General features: G+C 51.0%; 1 protein-coding gene across 1 annotated transcript in view; it reads left to right on the top strand.

The window, feature by feature from the left end:
* C2CD3 (C2 domain containing 3 centriole elongation regulator) overlaps positions 1-20898 on the top strand; it is a 46960-nt gene that overhangs the window by 19689 nt on the left and 6373 nt on the right. Inside the window, exons 19-32 of the mRNA XM_083170471.1 lie at positions 5046-5218; positions 5311-5434; positions 5637-5905; positions 6511-6597; positions 7241-7855; positions 8219-8548; positions 8668-8806; positions 12247-12311; positions 13704-13909; positions 14245-14363; positions 14753-14884; positions 15112-15308; positions 15520-16498; positions 19606-19714. Coding sequence (XP_083026597.1) covers positions 5046-5218; positions 5311-5434; positions 5637-5905; positions 6511-6597; positions 7241-7855; positions 8219-8548; positions 8668-8806; positions 12247-12311; positions 13704-13909; positions 14245-14363; positions 14753-14884; positions 15112-15308; positions 15520-16498; positions 19606-19714 — 3544 coding nt within the window. The remainder of the gene's footprint in view (positions 1-5045; positions 5219-5310; positions 5435-5636; positions 5906-6510; positions 6598-7240; positions 7856-8218; positions 8549-8667; positions 8807-12246; positions 12312-13703; positions 13910-14244; positions 14364-14752; positions 14885-15111; positions 15309-15519; positions 16499-19605; positions 19715-20898) is intronic.

Genomic DNA, 20898 nt, shown 5'->3' with positions numbered 1-20898 from the left:
AGCGATAGGACTGATCTGGCTGTTGCACTGCGCTGGGTTCTGTGCGGCGGCGATAGGACTGATCTGCGCTGGGTTCTATGGGACAGCGATAGGACTGATCTGAGTATTACACTGCACTGGGTTCTCTGCGGCAGCGATAGGACTGATCTGAGTATTACACTGCGCTGAGTTCTATGGGGCAGCGATAGGACTGAACTGGGTGTTACACTGCGCTGGGTTCTATGTGGCAGCGATAGGACTGATCTGGCTGTTACACTGCGCTGGGTTCTCTGCGGCAGCGATAGGACTGATCTGGGTGTTACACTGCGCTGCGTTCTATGGGGCAGCGATAGGACTGATCTGGGTGTTACACTGCGCTGCGTTCTGTGGGGCAGCGATAGGACTGATCTGGCTATTACACTGCGCTGGGTTCTATGGGACAGCGATAGGACTGATCTGAGTATTACACTGCGCTGGGTTCTGTGCGGCAGCGATGGGACTGATCTGGCTGTTACACTGCGCTGGGTTCTGTGCGGCAGCGATAGGACTGATCTGGCTGTTGCACTGCGCTGGGTTATGTGCGGCTGCGATAGGACTGATCTGCGCTGGGTTCTATGTGGCAGCGATAGGACTGATCTGAGTATTACACTGCTCTAGGGTTCTATGTGGCAGCGATAGGACTGATCTGGGTGTTACACTGCGCTGGGTTCTGTGCGGCAGCGATAGGACTGATCTGGCTATTACACTGCGCTGGGTTCTGTGCGGCAGCGATAGGACTGATCTGGCTGTTGCACTGCGCTGGGTTCTGTGCGGCGGCGATAGGACTGATCTGCGCTGGGTTCTATGGGACAGCGATAGGACTGATCTGAGTATTACACTGCGCTGAGTTCTATGGGGCAGCGATAGGACTGATCTGGGTGTTACACTGCGCTGGGTTCTATGTGGCAGCGATAGGACTGATCTGCACTGGGTTCTATGTGGCAGCGATAGGACTGATCTGGCTATTACACTGCGCTGGGTTCTGTGCGGCAGCGATAGGACTGATCTGGCTGTTGCACTGCGCTGGGTTCTGTGCGGCGGCGATAGGACTGATCTGCGCTGGGTTCTATGGGACAGCGATAGGACTGATCTGAGTATTACACTGCGCTGAGTTCTATGGGGCAGCGATAGGACTGAACTGGGTGTTACACTGCGCTGGGTTCTATGTGGCAGCGATAGGACTGATCTGGCTGTTACACTGCGCTGGGTTCTCTGCGGCAGCGATAGGACTGATCTGGCTATTACACTGCGCTGGGTTCTGTGCGGCAGCGATAGGACTGATCTGGCTGTTGCACTGCGCTGGGTTATGTGCGGCGGCGATAGGACTGATCTGCGCTGGGTTCTATGTGGCAGCGATAGGACTGATCTGAGTATTACACTGCTCTAGGGTTCTATGTGGCAGCGATAGGACTGATCTGGGTGTTACACTGCGCTAAGTTCTGTGCGGCAGCGATAGGACTGATCTGGCTATTACACTGCGCTGGGTTCTGTGCGGCAGCGATAGGACTGATCTGGCTGTTACACTGCGCTGGGTTCTCTGCGGCAGCGATAGGACTGATCTGAGTATTACACTGCTCTAGGGTTCTATGTGGCAGCGATAGGACTGATCTGGCTGTTACACTGCGCTGCGTTCTATGGGGCAGCGATAGGACTGATCTGGGTGTTACACTGCGCTGCGTTCTGTGGGGCAGCGATAGGACTGATCTGGCTATTACACTGCGATGCGTTCTATGGGGCAGCGATAGGACTGATCTGGGTGTTACACTGCGCTGCGTTCTATGGGGCAGCGATAGGACTGATCTGGGTGTTACACTTCGCTGCGTTCTATGGGGCAGCGATAGGACTGATCTGGCTATTACACTGCGCTGGGTTCTATGGGACAGCGATAGGACTGATCTGGCTATTACACTGCGCTGGGTTCTGTGCAGCAGCGATAGGACTGATCTGGCTGTTACACTGCGCTGGGTTCTGTGCACTAGCGATAGGACTGATCTGGCTGTTACACTGCGCTGGGTTCTGTGCAGCAGCCATAGGACTGATCTGGGTGTTACACTGCGCTGAGTTCTATGGGGCAGCGATAGGACTGATCCTGGGTGTTACACTGCGCTGGGTTCTGTGCGGCAGCGATAGGACTGATCTGGGTGTTACACTGCGCTGCGTTCTATGGGGCAGCGATAGGACTGATCTGGGTGTTACACTGCGCTGCGTTCTATGGGGCAGCGATAGGACTGATCTGGGTGTTACACTGCGCTGCGTTCTATGGGGCAGCGATAGGACTGATCTGGGTGTTACACTGCGCTGCGTTCTATGGGGCAGCGATAGGACTGATCTGGGTGTTACACTGCGCTGGGTTCTATGTGGCAGCGATAGGACTGATCTGGCTGTTACACTGCGCTGCGTTCTATGGGGCAGCGATAGGACTGATCTGGGTGTTACACTGCGCTGCGTTCTGTGGGGCAGCGATAGGACTGATCTGGCTATTACACTGCGATGCGTTCTATGGGGCAGCGATAGGACTGATCTGGGTGTTACACTGCGCTGCGTTCTATGGGGCAGCGATAGGACTGATCTGGGTGTTACACTTCGCTGCGTTCTATGGGGCAGCGATAGGACTGATCTGGCTATTACACTGCGCTGGGTTCTATGGGACAGCGATAGGACTGATCTGGCTATTACACTGCGCTGGGTTCTGTGCACTAGCGATAGGACTGATCTGGCTGTTACACTGCGCTGGGTTCTGTGCAGCAGCCATAGGACTGATCTGGGTGTTACACTGCGCTGAGTTCTATGGGGCAGCGATAGGACTGATCCTGGGTGTTACACTGCGCTGGGTTCTGTGCGGCAGCGATAGGACTGATCTGGGTGTTACACTGCGCTGCGTTCTATGGGGCAGCGATAGGACTGATCTGGGTGTTACACTGCGCTGCGTTCTATGGGGCAGCGATAGGACTGATCTGGGTGTTACACTGCGCTGCGTTCTATGGGGCAGCGATAGGACTGATCTGGGTGTTACACTGCGCTGCGTTCTATGGGGCAGCGATAGGACTGATCTGGGTGTTACACTGCGCTGGGTTCTATGGGGCAGCGATAGGACTGGTCTGAGTATTACACTGCGCTGGGTTCTGTGCGGCAGCGATAGGACTGATCTGGCTGTTGCACTGCGCTGGGTTCTGTGCGGCGGCGATAGGACTGATCTGCGCTGGGTTCTATGGGACAGCGATAGGACTGATCTGAGTATTACACTGCGCTGAGTTCTATGGGGCAGCGATAGGACTGAACTGGGTGTTACACTGCGCTGGGTTCTATGTGGCAGCGATAGGACTGATCTGGCTGTTACACTGCGCTGGGTTCTCTGCGGCAGCGATAGGACTGATCTGAGTATTACACTGCTCTAGGGTTCTATGTGGCAGCGATAGGACTGATCTGGCTGTTACACTGCGCTGCGTTCTATGGGGCAGCGATAGGACTGATCTGGGTGTTACACTGCGCTGCGTTCTGTGGGGCAGCGATAGGACTGATCTGGCTATTACACTGCGATGCGTTCTATGTGGCAGCGATAGGACTGATCTGGGTGTTACACTGCGCTGCGTTCTATGGGGCAGCGATAGGACTGATCTGGGTGTTACACTTCGCTGCGTTCTATGGGGCAGCGATAGGACTGATCTGGCTATTACACTGCGCTGGGTTCTATGGGACAGCGATAGGACTGATCTGGCTATTACACTGCGCTGGGTTCTGTGCACTAGCGATAGGACTGATCTGGCTGTTACACTGCGCTGGGTTCTGTGCAGCAGCCATAGGACTGATCTGGGTGTTACACTGCGCTGAGTTCTATGGGGCAGCGATAGGACTGATCCTGGGTGTTACACTGCGCTGGGTTCTGTGCGGCAGCGATAGGACTGATCTGGGTGTTACACTGCGCTGCGTTCTATGGGGCAGCGATAGGACTGATCTGGGTGTTACACTGCGCTGCGTTCTATGGGGCAGCGATAGGACTGATCTGGGTGTTACACTGCGCTGCGTTCTATGGGGCAGCGATAGGACTTATCTGGGTGTTACACTGCGCTGGGTTCTATGGGGCAGCGATAGGACTGGTCTGAGTATTACACTGCGCTGGGTTCTGTGGGGCAGCGATAGGACTGATCTGAGCATTACACTGCACTGGGTTCTATGTGGCAGCGATAGGACTGATCTGAGTGTTACACTGCGCTGCGTTCTGTGGGGCAGCGATAGGACTGATCTGGCTATTACACTGCGCTGCGTTCTGTGCGGCCTCGATAGGACTGATCTGGCTATTACACTGCGCTGCGTTCTATGGGGCAGCGATAGGACTGATCTGAGCATTACACTGCGCTGGGTTCTATGTGGCAGCGATAGGACTGATCTGAGTATTACACTGCACTGGGTTCTATGTGGCAGCGATAGGACTGATCTGGCTGTTACACTGCGCTAGGGTTCTATGCGGCAGCGATAGGACTGATCTGAGCATTACACTGCGCTGGGTTCTATGTGGCAGCGATAGGACTGATCTGAGTATTACACTGCACTGGGTTCTATGCGGCAGCGATAGGACTGATCTGGGTGTTACACTGCGCTGCGTTCTATGGGGCAGCGATAGGACTGATCTGAGTATTAAACTGCACTGGGTTCTATGTGGCAGCGATAGGACTGATCTGGGTGTTACACTGCGCTGGGTTCTGTGCGCCATGTTATACACCTTCTATGCTTACACCTGCACCTGTGGTCTCTATATTGTATTCTCGTGTAGGGATTAGCGGCCTATCTCTGTATTGTGGGCTAATCCCTACAAGAGAATACATTACAGAGAGGACTCTTCATGGCCCAGGCTGAGGAAATGCCCCTCCCCATGTGAGTTGACAGCCGACATCGGGAGTATTTGTCGGCGTGTGCTACTGATAACATATCTACATCTATATTATAATGGATGTAAATACTACAGGCGCTATAATAATGCCACAATGTATCCCCCTAAAGACACAGGTGGTTTATGTTCTAATCCCATGCAGGTACTACTACCCCAATGTCCGGGACCAGATGGTGGCCAAAGGGGTCCTGCCGCTGTCCCGTCTCTGCGCCATGGTGACCATGCACCACCGGGAGGAGGTGGGAATCCAGGCGTTCTGTTTGCCGCTTACCCCAACCAGTGAGATCCCGGCAGAGACTCGCCCTCCATCCTCCGGTAACCCTGTTCCCATAAAGCCACCGTGCATGCATGTGTGCGTGTGTGTGTGTGTGGTGCAAATTGTACTGACCGCTCTGTAATATTTCCAGGTCTCCTGAGTGTAAACGTGAGCTATCGGCACTCCGTCAGGAACCCGGTGGGAATGTTGGCCACTCGCATGGTCTCTCTATCCATCCAGATCCACCGGGCGGCGGGTCTCCAGGCTGCTGCCAGGTACAGCATCGGTTCCGCCTTCTCTGTCTAGTATGTGATCTAGAACAATTCCTGCCCTCTAAGGAAGAACCTGGGCAGCTCCCCCAGAATATCTTCCCCTTGTTCCCCTCCTGTCCTGCCTCCGGTTATCACGTTTCTTGCTTTATGTTCTGCCATATAAATGGAGAGGTGAAAGACTTGTTCTTCTCTCATGTTCTATCAGAGTTCTGGCCCAGCAGGACCCTTCCTTTCAGTACAGCGCCGACGTCGGCGTCAACGCCTTCATCACCATCCGCCCGCCTTTCCTGCCGGAGGCGGAGAGTCGCAGCACACGCACGGTTGCTCGCAGCTTCTGCCCTGAGTTTGACCATCACTCGGAGTTTCCGTGTAGCCTTGTGACGCAGAGGAGCAGCGGGGAAGCCTGCAGCCTGGCCGAGATCCTTCACTTCTCTGAGATCCTTCTGTCCGTTCAGCACCAGAGCATGACGCAAGGTAAGAGTGCACCGACGACTCCTCTATACATGTGGCCTCCTCTCCAGTGCCTGCACATTGGGGGTTATTCTGGTTCACACGCAAAGACAAATTCAGTTTCTAATGGACAAATCCATATGCACTGCAGGGAGGCAGATGTAATATGTGCAGAGAGTTAGATTTGATTGAGTTGTTATGTTTCTGTGCAGGGTAAATACTGGCTGCTTTATTTTTACACTGCAATATAGAGATCAGTTTTTAAGTACACCCCCTCCCAAATCTAACTCTCTCTGCACATGTTACATCTGCCCCAATTGCAGTGCGTGTGGTTTTGTCCATTAGAGAGAGAATTTGCCTTTGCGAGTGAACCAGAATAACCCCCATTGTCCATCGTGTGCTGATCATCATTAATGATCTCTCTTGTTTTTGTCCCCCAGGTCTTAAATACATACAATTATCACTTAAAAATCAAAAACGGTGCTCCAGCCAATCAGCTCCTAACTGTCGTGTTTGAAAAATGACAGCAGCTGATTGGCTGAAGCACTATAACATTTGTAAGGTGATAACAGAGGTATCGCTCGTTCTATCTGCACCTACAGTAACTCGTGGTCTGATTTTATCCGCAGTCGGTGCGAGCAAACTTCTACCATCGCGTGACCATCAGCTGGGTGTGGTGAGGATCCCGGCTCGAGATCTTCTCACCAAGAGATCAGGTGATTGATTACCCTCCCTTCATCAGTACTTCATTGATCTTGGACCCTGATTGGCAGGTGGCACAGCGCTGTTCCAGGATAAGATGCCCTAGAAACCCTCATAGACCTGGTACAGACCCTGTTCATTACACATCTTCCACCTGGGTTATTCCCGTGTCGGAACAGTTTGCACTGCACATTAGTCTTCTGCCGGAGCTTGGAGATGATATCGGCTCCTTGGGCCGGGGGACCGGCTCTTCTTATACTGTGAATGGGACATTGCCTCTGTTCTTCAGGGGACCCTCATACATTGAGCTGAGACCCTGGAAACCCTGGGAGGAAGCGGTGATGTGAAAAGGGTGTAAGTCTATACACTAAGTAATACATAATAGTCCACAATGTATAGGACTTGGGAACTGATGTCACATAGAAGGAATGTCACGTTTTCAGCAGTGCGCGTTACATAGAATTGCACATGTTACATCTGCCCCACCTGCAGTGCAGCATGATTTTGTCCAAACTAATCCCAACCACCCCCTTTGTAAGGATATCTATATGCCTCTCCCAAGTGTGTGTGTGTGTGTGTGTGTGTGCTTCTATGTCAGCGTACTCCTACATGAAGCACCACATCACCAACGTTTTACAGCGACTGTCTCTCTCTTAGGAATTTCCGGCTGGTACCCAGTAATGATACCGGAGGACACCAAGCTGCCCAGTTCCCCGGGCATCTTGGAGAATGTTGTAGGCGGCCTGGAGCTTTCAGTTGGCTTCGCTCATCATTCAGACAGAGAACGCGTGCTGGAGGTTGCTCGGGGTCTCGGCTGGAGTGAAGGCCAGGATGACGTCGGGGCTCATTCTGGGGATGAGTGGCAGAGGGAAGACTTGGTCAACCTGTCCGTTACTATTCCCAAGATCTGGCTTCCGCTCCACTGTCTTCTGATGGCAGGGCACCGACACGTCCAGAAGAACACTTACTGCTACCTAAGGTACAAGCTGTACGATAAAGAAGCCGTCTGCTCCTCCCTGAAGAGGCCAACGCTCTCTGAAGATGGCCAGCAGGCGACCGTCGTGTTTGAGCAGTCGAGGAGCATGGAACTAATGAGGCACCAGCCTCTAATGTGGTACCTGAGGGAGGAGAAGTTAGAAATTCAAGTCTGGCGCTCCTACGGCAAGGACACCGGTGGACCGAGACCTCAAGAGACTGACCGTCTTATCGGATGTGCCTATGTGGACCTTACAGCTCTGTCAGAAAACACTTCCCGGACTCTATCGGTTAGCGGTACGTCTACTGATTTGGCCACTTTGTCAGTGTCAGAGGCGTTTGTCTGATCCTTTACTAGCAGACCAAGGGAGATCCCATAACTTGGAACCTTGAATTCCTGGAGATCCTGCATCCTATTGGTGCTCAAACATGATGCGTCTAAACGGAACCATTCAAGGGACGTTTGAAAGTAGACCCGGCACATTGTAAGGCTGTCAGAGGGTTGTCAGTAGCCTGAAAATGCATCATGTTCAGGCACCATTGGTGGAGGTGGTCTCCTGAACTAGGGAGATAATGCTAGTAAAGCACTGGGGCAATGGGGTTTCCTCTCGGGGACAGCTGCTCGGTGTTGGGTGATAACACATTCTGCTTATGTTACAGGCGTTTATCCCCTGTTCAAACGTAACTCCCCCAATCTGTGGGGGGCCGCAGTGAGGGCTCACCTATCCCTGGGCTCCGCCTATCACCCTTCAGTAACCGCCCACTGCACAAGCTCCGCAGAGGAGCAGAGCCTGGGTGAGGATGACGAGGCACAGGATGTCTCCGGGCAGGCTTCTGATGGGGGACAAGATGATCACGATGGGAGTAATGAGTCCGAACAGCCCGATGGTCCTCAGAAGATCTCCAGCAGTCAGCCAGCTGATATCGATCCGGAGAACACGTTTGCTGTGAATATAGTTGTAGAACGGGCGATGCACCTCAGCCTGAAAGGTACGCCACCATGCCACACCATGCAGACATAGGTTACTTCTGTGTAATACATGAGTTCCAGGTGATGCCAACTGCAAACAAGTCACTACTGTTGTGTTCTCTATAACTTCCCGATACAGGGAGCCCTCTGACCGAGAGAGCCGTGTCCGCACCCAGCTGCTGTGTGTCATTTCCTGTAGCTGGTAACGCAACCCCTGTAGCTACCCCGATAGTGGACAACACAGACTCCCCGACGTGGAACTTTCAGCATCAAGCAAGGTACCGTTCCCCTGGTCCAAGTGTCACACCTGTTCCCATGCGTGTGAGATGATGGCGTTCTAGTGCACTGAGTGTCACACCTGTTCCCATGTGCGTGAGATGATTGCGTTCTAGTGCACTGAGTGTCACACCTGTTCCCATGCGCGTGAGATGATGGCATTATAGTATACCCTTTCCCATGCGTGTGAGATGATGGCGTTATAGTGCACTGAGTGTCACACCTGTTCCCATGCGTGTGAGATGATGTTGTTCTAGTGCACGGAGTGTCACACCTGTTCCCATGCGTGTGAGATGATGGCGTTCTAGTGCACTGAGTGTCACACCTGTTCCCATGCGTGTGAGATGATGGTGTTCTAGTGCACTGAGTGTCACACCTGTTCCCATGCATGTGAGATGATGGCGTTATAGTACACGGAGTGTCACATCTATTCCCATGCGTGTGAGATGATGGCGTTATAGTAAACGGAGTGTCACATCTATTCCCATGCGTGTGAGATGATGGCGTTATAGTAAACGGAGTGTCACATCTATTCCCATGCGTGTGAGATGATGGCGTTATAGTACACGGAGTGTCACCTCTGTTCCCATGCGTGTGAGATGATGGTGTTCTAGTGCACCGAGTGTCACACCTGTTCCCATGCGTGTGAGATGATGGCGTTATAGTGCACCGAGTGTCACATCTGTTCTCATGCGTGTGAGATGATGGCGTTCTAGTGCACTGAGTGTCACACCTGTTCCCATGCGTGTGAGATGATGGCGTTATAGTACACGGAGTGTCACATCTATTCCCATGCGTGTGAGATGGTGGCGTTATAGTACACGGAGTGTCACATCTGTTCCCATGCGTGTGAGATGATGGCGTTATAGTGCACCGAGTGTCACATCTATTCCCATGCGTGTGAGATGATGGCGTTCTAGTGCACTGAGTGTCACACCTGTTCCCATGCGTGTGAGATGATGGCGTTCTAGTGCACTGAGTGTCACATCTGTTCCCATGCGCGTGAGATGATGGCATTATAGTATACCCTTTCCCATGCGTGTGAGATGATGGCGTTATAGTGCACTGAGTGTCACACCTGTTCCCATGCGTGTGAGATGATGTTGTTCTAGTGCACGGAGTGTCACACCTGTTCCCATGCGTGTGAGATGATGGCGTTCTAGTGCACTGAGTGTCACACCTGTTCCCATGCGTGTGAGATGATGGTGTTCTAGTGCACTGAGTGTCACACCTGTTCCCATGCATGTGAGATGATGGCGTTATAGTACACGGAGTGTCACATCTATTCCCATGCGTGTGAGATGATGGCGTTATAGTAAACGGAGTGTCACATCTATTCCCATGCGTGTGAGATGATGGCGTTATAGTAAACGGAGTGTCACATCTATTCCCATGCGTGTGAGATGATGGCGTTATAGTACACGGAGTGTCACCTCTGTTCCCATGCGTGTGAGATGATGGTGTTCTAGTGCACCGAGTGTCACACCTGTTCCCATGCGTGTGAGATGATGGCGTTATAGTGCACCGAGTGTCACATCTGTTCTCATGCGTGTGAGATGATGGCGTTCTAGTGCACTGAGTGTCACACCTGTTCCCATGCGTGTGAGATGATGGCGTTATAGTACACGGAGTGTCACATCTATTCCCATGCGTGTGAGATGGTGGCGTTATAGTACACGGAGTGTCACATCTGTTCCCATGCGTGTGAGATGATGGCGTTATAGTGCACCGAGTGTCACATCTATTCCCATGCGTGTGAGATGATGGCGTTCTAGTGCACTGAGTGTCACACCTGTTCCCATGCGTGTGAGATGATGGCGTTCTAGTGCACTGAGTGTCACATCTGTTCCCATGCGTGTGAGATGATGGCGTTCTAGTGCACTGAGTGTCACATCTGTTCCCATGCGTGTGAGATGATAACATTATAGCACACGGAGTGTCACACCTGTTCCCATGCGTGTGAGATGATGGCGTTCTAGTGCACTGAGTGTCACACCTGTTCCCATGCGTGTGAGATGATGGCGTTATAGTACACGGAGTGTCACATCTGTTCCCATGCGTGTGAGATGATGGCGTTATAGTGCACTGAGTGTCACACCTGTTCCCATGCGCGTGAGATGATGGCGTTCTAGTGCATGGAGTGTCACACCTGTTCCCATGCGTGTGAGATGATGGCGTTCTAGTGCACGGAGTGTCACACCTGTTCCCATGCGTGTGAGATGATGGCATTATAGTGCACTGAGTGTCACACCTGTTCCCATGCGCGTGAGATGATGGCGTTCTAGTGCATGGAGTGTCACACCTGTTCCCATGCGTGTGAGATGATGGTGTTCTAGTGCACTGAGTGTCACACCTGTTCCCATGCGTGTGAGATGATGGCGTTATAGTAAACGGAGTGTCACACCTGTTCCCATGCGTGTGAGATGATGGCGTTATAGTAAACGGAGTGTCACATCTATTCCCATGCGTGTGAGATGATGGCGTTATAGTACACGGAGTGTCACATCTGTTCCCATGCGTGTGAGATGATGGTGTTCTAGTGCACTGAGTGTCACACCTGTTCTCATGCGTGTGAGATGATGGCGTTCTAGTGCACGGAGTGTCACACCTGTTCCCATGCGTGTGAGATGATGGCGTTATAGTACACGGAGTGTCACATCTGTTCCCATGCGTGTGAGATGATGGCATTATAGTGCACTGAGTGTCACACCTGTTCCCATGCGCGTGAGATGATGGCGTTGTAGTGCACGGAGTGTCACACCTGTTCCCATGCGCGTGAGATGATGGCGTTGTAGTGCACGGAGTGTCACACCTGTTCCCATGCGTGTGAGATGATGGCGTTGTAGTGCACTGAGTGTCACACCTGTTCCCATGCGCGTGAGATGATGGCGTTGTAGTGCACGGAGTGTCACACCTGTTCCCATGCGTGTGAGATGATGGCGTTGTAGTGCACGGAGTGTCACACCTGTTCCCATGCGTGTGAGATGATGGCGTTGTAGTGCACGGAGTGTCACACCTGTTCCCATGCGCGTGAGATGATGGCGTTGTAGTGCACTGAGTGTCACACCTGTTCCCATGCGCGTGAGATGATGGCGTTATAGTACACAGAGTGTCACACCTGTTCCCATGCGTGTGAGATGATGGCGTTATAGTACACGGAGTGTCACGTGTGTGGCTGGCCGCAGACTGTGCTATTGATGACGATACTGAGCAGTTGGTCCGAAGCAAGCCCCAGACCCAGTAGTAATCCAATCCTATAATTCATGGTTTATGTATGGGGCCTGCTGCTCTCGTCCAGCCACCGCTGTATAATCCCCTGGACAGTGATTCCCTCTCTCTGTTAGGACGACTGAGTCCTCTCATCTCCTTATCTCCCGTCCCAGAGGTCCCCTAGATGACCGAAGAGAATAAATGGCTGTTATTCTTGTTTGTGTTACTGTAGGTTGAGCAAAGAGCTTCTCCTGGACCCGCAGCAGACCTTGGTGTTCAAGGTGTGGCATAAAGCAGGTAATATATACACATGTAGTATATAGGGCCCTTGGTGGGAAGTAGATGGGTGTAAGCCTGCTGCAGACTCCTGGGAAACTAGCCAGAGGCTCTGGTCTCCTGCACGTGTCCTTGTTACACGTTAGTGTTGCTATCCGTGTGTCTGTACCCTGACTCCTCCGTGGTCTCCTGCACGTGTCCTGGTCACACGTTAGTGTTGCTATCCGTGTGTCTGTACCCGTGTACCCTGACTCCTCTCTGGTCTCCTGCACGTGTCCTTGTTACACGTTAGTGTTGCTATCCGTGTGTCTGTACCCGTGTGCCCTGACTCCTCTCTGGTCTCCTGCACATGTGTATGTGTTACACGTTAGTGTTGCTCTCCGTGTGTCTGTACCCGTGTACCCTGACTCCTCTCTGGTCTCTTGCACGTGTCCATGTTACACGTTAGTGTTGCTATCTCTGTGTCTGTACCCGTGTACCCTGACTCCTCCCTAGTCTCCTGCACACGTGTCCGTGTTACACATTAGTGTTGCTATCCCCCTGTCTGTACCCTGACTCCTCTCTGGTCTCTTGCACGTGTCCTTGTTACACGTTAGTGTTGCTATCCGTGTGTCTGTACCCGTGTGCCCTGACTCCTCTCTGGTCTCCTGCACATGTGTATGTGTTACACGTTAGTGTTGCTCTCCGTGTGTCTGTACCCGTGTACCCTGACTCCTCTCTGGTCTCTTGCACGTGTCCATGTTACACGTTAGTGTTGCTATCTCTGTGTCTGTACCCGTGTACCCTGACTCCTCCCTAGTCTCCTGCACACGTGTCCGTGTTACACATTAGTGTTGCTATCCCCCTGTCTGTACCCTGACTCCTCTCTGGTCTCTTGCACGTGTCCATGTTACACGTTAGTGTTGCTATCCGTGTGTCTGTACCCGTGTGCCCTGACTCCTCTCTGGTCTCCTGCACACGTGTCCGTGTTACACGTTAGTGTTGCTATCCGTGTGCCTGTACCCTGACTCCTCTCTGGTCTCCTGCACGTGCCCATGTTACACGTTAGTGTTGCTATCCGTGTGTCTGTACCCGTGTACCCTGACTCCTCTCTGGTCTCCTGCACACGTGTCCGTGTTACACGTTAGTGTTGCTATCCGTGTGTGTGTGTACCCTGACTGCTCTCTGGTCTCCTGCACATGTGTATGTGTTACACGTTAGTGTTGCTCTCCGTGTATCTGTACCCGTGTACCCTGACTCCTCCGTGGTCTCCTGCACGTGTCCTGGTCACACGTTAGTGTTGCTATCCATGTGTCTGTACATATGTGCCCTGACTCCTCTCTGGTCTCCTGCACACGTGTCCGGGTTACATGTTAGTGTTGCTCTCCGTGTATCTGTACCCGTGTACCCTGACTCCTCTCTGGTCTCCGGTAGATGTGGAGCGAGTACTGGGTTTCGCCTCCGTCGATCTCTCCCCGTTACTCTCCGGCTTCCAGTCTGTCTGCGGATGGTACAATATCGGTGACTTTGCCGGGCAGTGCCAGGGGCAGATTAAAGTTTCCGTCACACCTCTTGAAAATATTTCCAAACTAAAGGAGGAGAGACGGGCGAGGAGCGATACCGCGACTACACGATCTGAGGTGCGTAATACTCATCTACACACAGAGACAACATGTACTATCCACACCCTGTGCAATCGCCAAAATCAGTGCTCTCATGTTATGTGCATGTGGGTGTGTCAGCCCCGCCTCTCATGGTGTGTGTGTCAGCCCCGCCTCTCATGGTGTGTGTGTCAGCCCCGCCTCTCATGGTGTGTGTGTCAGCCCCGCCTCTCATGGTGTGTGTGTCAGCCCTGCCTCTCATGGTGTGTGTATTTGGGTTGCGCCTCTTGTTGCGTTTTCTTGTCTGTCCCTCTTTTATTGATGTCTCTGTGGGTGTTTAATAGTAGATCCCCTATATCTCCCCTTATTTCCAGGTCACCCCGGGTACAGCTTTCCTCTATCATCCCATCCCCCCTTCCTGTGGCTCATTCAGCAGCTACACCATTCCCAGCACAGCTTCCATGCGTGATGTCTACACAGGACCCTGCGACAGGTGAGTCTGAGCTGTATGTTGTCTGTTCTATGTGACCCAGTGCAGCTGTCCATCGGCCAGGTGTTCCTGTGTGTTACCTGTAATGACCAGCTGCATTAACAATGCCACATTGTGTTACACGTTCCATGTATGTCTGTTCTATGTGACCAGGAGCTGTACTTCTACCCAGCGCAGCTGTCCATCCGCCAGGTGTTCCTGGACCAGCTGCATTAATAATGTCACATTGTGTTTCACATTCCATGTATGTCTGTTCTATGTGACCATGAGCTGTACGTCTACCCAGCGCAGCTGTCCATCCGCCAGGTGTTCCTGTGTGTTACCTGGACCAGCTGCATTAACAATGCCACATTGTGTTACACATTCCATGTATGTCTGTACATGATCTGCAGGGATGACGGACACCTGGAGAACATGCGTCGCTTCCAGGAATCGGTACAGCAGGCAGAACGGAACACTCGGAGCGCAGAACACCTGGACGCTCTGCCGCAGTCCTCTCGCACTTCTCTGCTATCTGCACTCAGGTAGCTATACCCTGCCCGCCAGCGGCTGTGCCGGGGGGTGACTGCCCGCTAGCGGGCGTGTCGGGGGTGGCTGTGCCCGCTAGCGGGCGTTCCGGGGGGTGACTGTGCAGGGGGGTGACTGTGCCCGCTAGCGGCCGCGTCGCGGTGACTGTGCAGCTGTGTCAGTGTCACCCGGGTTCGGCCATACTCTGTCGCAGGAGAATGATGTAATGCTGTTGCTCCTACAGGAAGAATATAAGTGAGCTGGATGATATTCAGAAGTATTTCCAGCAGAAGCTGTACAGGAACCTGTCTAACACTGAGCCGCCCCCGGCATCCTCTGTGCCGCCCCAGACATCGGCTCACCCAGAAGAGGACACCGATGCTCACATACTGCTGAGGAAATCGAATCTGTTGGTCTCCCAAGTCAGCAGCCTCCTTACCGGTAATGTCCTGCACATATCTGTATAATGACTGTTTAATGATTACTGAGCCCAGTATAGAACTTGTTATTAGCCGCCTTATATTATGGTACGTGGGTCATTTACTCGTTACCCAGTGTATAATCCATTGTGAACTCAAAAGCAAAGTCCCTTTTATTTCAATCCTATTAATATGCCATAGGAATAATTACTCACCATCAGTTTGTCTCCCAGGTCTTCAGGAAACCTCTGAATGCAGAGAAGCGCCCCCCAGCACCCCCGATGTTACACGCCATGCTCAGAATCTGGATGCCGGAAGGATGGAGACCCCTACCACCCAGCAGGAGGACAACGGGCGGCTCAGAGATCACCAGGAATTGTCCGATGACGAGCGCGAGGGCCTATGCGCAGATACTCCCCCGTTCTCACCAGCTGGATCACCACCTCGTAAAGCGCACAACATGGATGACTTGCCGGAACCACTGGTTAGGGAAGGAAGCCCGATTTCAGAGTGTGATTATGAAGAACAAGACCACCATGCCGGCAGTGATGAGGAGTATGAGGAGAACCTAATCGAGCCAAGGACTCTTAATGAGTTTAGCACTATTACCGATAGAACCAGCCCCTGGTCCAGTATGTTGTCGGACATGGAGCCGGATTTCATAGGACAGAGTCCGTGGACGAATCAGGGGACAGCCCGATATGCCCTGACCGGTGGACTTGATGTGATATCCTCTCTCCACGACTGCGACCAGCCCAGCACCCCCAGCCCTGCCAGATCTTCTGTGTCAGAGAGTTCAGAAGAGGAGCCCAGGACTCTCCACTGCGTCCAGGGGGATGACCTGCCATTGCAAGAGACCTTGGGAACCTATCGGGGTACCCAACCTGTGCAGAGCATTGCGCCAGCATTCTCCGAAGACTCTGATAACGATGGGACAGATAAAATAACTGGGGATACAGAAGTACCAAGAGACGTACAGACTATGCCTGCGGAGAGAGTAAGCAGCCGCGAGCCCGACACGTCTCCTGTACTTGATATGGATGACGATGGGAAAGCTGATCCCTCCGGAAGCCAACAGACAGAAGGCTGTAAGTCTGGTTATACGTCGTCGCACTGTGATTCCACGCAGCCCAACACCAGTCCTTCACTGGAGAGCTCCGGGGAACAGCCAGAGACGGCTGAGAGTACCGATGAGCAGAGCACAAATCTACTGTATCCTTTGCTTTGGTTGTTAGAGGATGTCGTTGTCATGTCCGTGGTCTGGGAGTGGTACTGTAAAGAGCTGTTACTGATCCCAACCCTATTATGCCAGTAATTATCCTTTATGTTGTTAACTATTACTATACTGCATATTATATTGCCTCCGTTCTGGAAGAGAGGCTGCAGTATACTTCATTGAACTTATCGTATCAAGTTCTATAGCCTCAGGCCAAGGAAATCCAAATAATATCCTGTTCCGTCAGTAGGTGGCGCTGTCACCTTAATGCTGGTGGCTGATGAGAAAGGTGGTGGGGGGCGCTGCATTATCACTCAGGGGGTTGTTCAATCCCAGGCAGATTTTTTACCAGGCGATAAATTGGTGATTTTTGCCCGTTTTTAGAGCGAATTTGACTCGCCTCATGCAATTCAAGTGCAAAAAAATCCAGCAACATTGAAAACCGTGCGGATTAGCGAATTTGCGTCCGTTTTCACTCCTGCGAAACTGCCCATGATTGAATACTGATCGGTGGATCTTTTGCAGCCATTTTAAAAAAAAATTGAATTTTGTTGGTTGCATTTTGCAGAGACCGAGACCCCCCCCCCCCCCCACCCCCAAGGTAAAATTGGCTGCATTGATTTGCCCCGGGGGATCCATGTAACTTTAGTAATTAGGTGGTAATGCTGAATTGTATCCTACCTTATACTATAACAAAGTAAGGAAATAATTATGAATACCATATTACCACAGGGGATGGATCATATATCATCACATATAAATTTAAGTATAAAAATCCTGTTGTCTGGTCCAAAAAAAACCACCTGCAAGCTCCACCCTCTATATGCTGTCATTGGCTGCCTGGGAAAGTCACCTTTTACCAGCAAGGCCCACGTGGACAGACCGAGGAGTACTATAATGTAGGGAATAGTGTTCTCCAATAAGAGCAAGGATCCTAACAGGGTGACTGTGTACAAGAAGCAATGTCACTATCCCCAATAGAACCCATTCCATCCTGTTGGCAAGGCTGCAATTTTTGCAGATGGACAAAACCATGCTGCTGCAGGGGGGGCAGATGTGCAGAGAGTTAGATTTGGGTGGGTTGTGATCAAACTGAAATCTAAATTGCAGTGTAAGAATAAAGCAGCCAGTATTTACTCTGCACAGAAACAATATAGCTCTCCCAAATCTAACTCTCTCTGCACAGAAACAATATAATCCACCCAAATCTACCTCTCTGCACAAAAACAATATAATCCACCCAAATCTAACTCTCTGCACAGAAACAATATAACCCACCCAAATCTAACTCTCTGCACAGAAACAATATAACCCACCCAAATCTAACTCTCTGTACAGAAAAAATATAACCCACCCAAATCTAACTCTCTGCACAGAAACAATATTACCCACCCAAATCTACCTCTCTGCACAAAAACAATATAATCCACCCAAATCTAACTCTCTGCACAGAAACAATATAACCCACCCAAATCTAACTCTCTGTACAGAAAAAATATAACCCACCCAAATCTAACTCTCTGCACAGAAACAATATAACCCACCCAAATCTAACTCTCTGCACAGAAACAATATAACCCACCCAAATCTAACTCTCTCTGCACAGAAACAATATAACCCACCCAAATCTAACTCTCTTTGCACAGAAACAATATAATCCACACATCTAACTCTCTCTGCACAGAAACAATATAACCCACCCAAATCTAACTCTCTGCACAGAAACACTATAACCCACCCAAATCTAACTCTTTGCACAGAAACAATATAACCCACCCAAATCTAACTCTCTCTGCACAGAAACAATATAACCCACCCAAATCTAACGCTCTCTGCACAGAAACAATATATCTCACCCAAATCTAACTCTCTCTGCACAGAAACAATATAATCCACACAAATCTAACTCTCTCTGCACAGAAACAATATAATCCACCCAAATCTAACTCTCTTTGCACAGAAACAATATAATCCACACAAATCTAACGCTCTCTGCACAGAAACAATATAACCCACCCAAATCTAACGCTCTCTGCACAGAAACAATATATCTCACCCAAATCTAACTCTCTCTGCACAGAAACAATATAATCCACCCAAATCTAACTCTCTGCACAGAAACAATATAACCCACCGAAATCTAACTCTCTGCACAGAAACAATATAACCCACCCAACTCTAACTCTCTGCCACCTTAGCTCCCTCCTACGGGGGAAAAGTCAACTCTGGAGAACGCTCAGAAGATGCTGCTTTTTTGGAATGTTCTCCAAACTACCTGTGGCAGTAGTAACCAACAGCAAACCCCCCCCCCCCCCCCCGCCCAATCCCCTTTTGGGTGCGGATTATCAGCTAGACAGTTAATAGGTCTACCCCAGAAGGTTGGACAGGTTCAAAGGGTCAACATGGCAATGGTTGACATGGGGAATGTCAATGGGGACTAAATGTCGACATGAACAAGGTAGACATGAGTTTAAAAAAAAAATTGGCGTCAATGTCAACATGGATCCCCAATTAGTGTAACGCGTACCCTCGCTGTGCTTTGGGCTATTCTATTCTCCCTCCATGCCGACATGGATGGTGAAGTAAGAACAGGCCAGTTTAAAATTTTAAAAAATCATGAAAAATTCTGTCTACCTTTTTCATGTCGACCTATTGCCTGTCGACTTTGTGATCTGTTGCATATCGACCCTTTCAAAATTTTCACCCTGTTGACCTTTTGATGTCGACCTATTGACTGTCTATATAGACACTGTCGATCTATCAGCCTGACCAATCCCCTTATTGGGTTTCCAAGCTGAGAGTGTGTTGTGTCCAAGGGTTGTTGATCAATGAGATGTAAATGCTAGGGGAGGGTCCGTACCACTGCTGTGATTCCCAGGTAGCCAATAGGGCTGGAGCTGAGTTATCCTGAGGTCCTACCGCCGTGTGTTATACCCCAGTGTGCCCAGTGTCCCCCATAGGAGGAATAATTATTGCATGGTGCAGAGTTACCGGCGTGTGTAAGTGACCGCACAGGAATAAAGGCTGCTCACCGAGTATAATCTGTGTTATATACATGTTGTCATTAGAGCAGCAGTTATTTTCCCATAATCCTCCTGTCCAGCTGTGACCCCATCCTGCTTCCAAACTTCTTCCTCCCACCGCAGCACTTAGAGGCTTCCATGAGGGCCCTGAGCCTGTCGCCTGCTCTCCCGTCATCCGCAGCTCAGAGGGTACGTGTAATCCATGGTACTATATATGTGTGGCATTGCGGGCAAGGTGTAGTCATACTGTATTCTGTGGTATCATCTGTCCGGGAGTCTCTGAAACACTGCCATCTGCTGGCAGAGAGTGAAACTACATCTCTTTCTCAAACATGCACAAACACAGAAGGTAGCAGACTAGCTTTCGAAGCTTTTGCTTCGAGCTGGCTTACTGGTACTTGTATATTCTCTGTGAGCTTCTGTCTGTGTTTTATATCGCATTATACTTTGATTAATATCTATATACTCATGTGAGCACTTTCCCCAATACAGCTGGTACTGCGCGACTTTGGTGGAAACGGCATTTGTCTATTTCCAATACTGTGTCTGTGCGCAGAACGTTACAATTTGACATTTATTTGTGCATTGGGACGTGTTTCGCACTTATGCCTCCCTTCACTTAGAGCTGCGAAACGGTTGGCGGAGTTAGAGGCGGAGTCAGAGGGTGGACGCTGAACCGATTTTGTTTTTATTTTCCGCGTTTGGATGATTTATTACTTTTCTTTCCCAGATGTGTAAATCCATTCCTGCGATATCTCTCACAGTGCCCCCAAAACATTGGCGGATCCCGGAGGGGGGTGACGGGGCCCCACTAACATTGTGTGACTGTGATCACTAAACCCTGCTGTTAGTTTTCCCTGTATGGCAGCTGTGCTAGGGACATAAGGCCCAATACAGATCTGCTCACTCACGAGCAGGTGAACACCACTGAACGCACATCATCCCCCTCCCCTGCCCCTGTGCACACGCGGCAATATAATCCACCATCTAATGATTTTCCCCTGCCCACAGCGCTGACTGACTGACTTGGCACTACGAAGGGAATAGGGAGAAGTGCTGACTTCAGCGGCCCACTCCCTCAACACCTGCGTTTTCCAGGACACTCCCTGCTTCAGGAGAGATCTTGGGATGCGTCCTAGGACACCGGCCTCTGATCACTGAGACAGTCAGGTGACTTGCGGCACCCATGGGTTCGGGCAAGTTGCCCGTCGCAGATACTTGTAATAGGCCAGGAAATCTCCATCCATCAATGGAGATCCCGGCCCCTTAAGTCTCTCTCTACTGTGGCGACACTTCCGCGTTCACAACCGAGGCAGTCGCCAGTCCCATACAGCATCACATTATCAATCACTGGCGGTCTGATACCGTGTGTC

Source organism: Crinia signifera, chromosome 2, assembly GCF_055691185.1.
Source record: "Crinia signifera chromosome 2, ASM5569118v1, whole genome shotgun sequence".
NCBI lineage: Eukaryota > Metazoa > Chordata > Amphibia > Anura > Myobatrachidae > Crinia > Crinia signifera.
The sequence above is the reverse complement of the archived record's forward strand: the minus strand, read 5'-3'. Positions and strand labels throughout refer to the sequence as shown.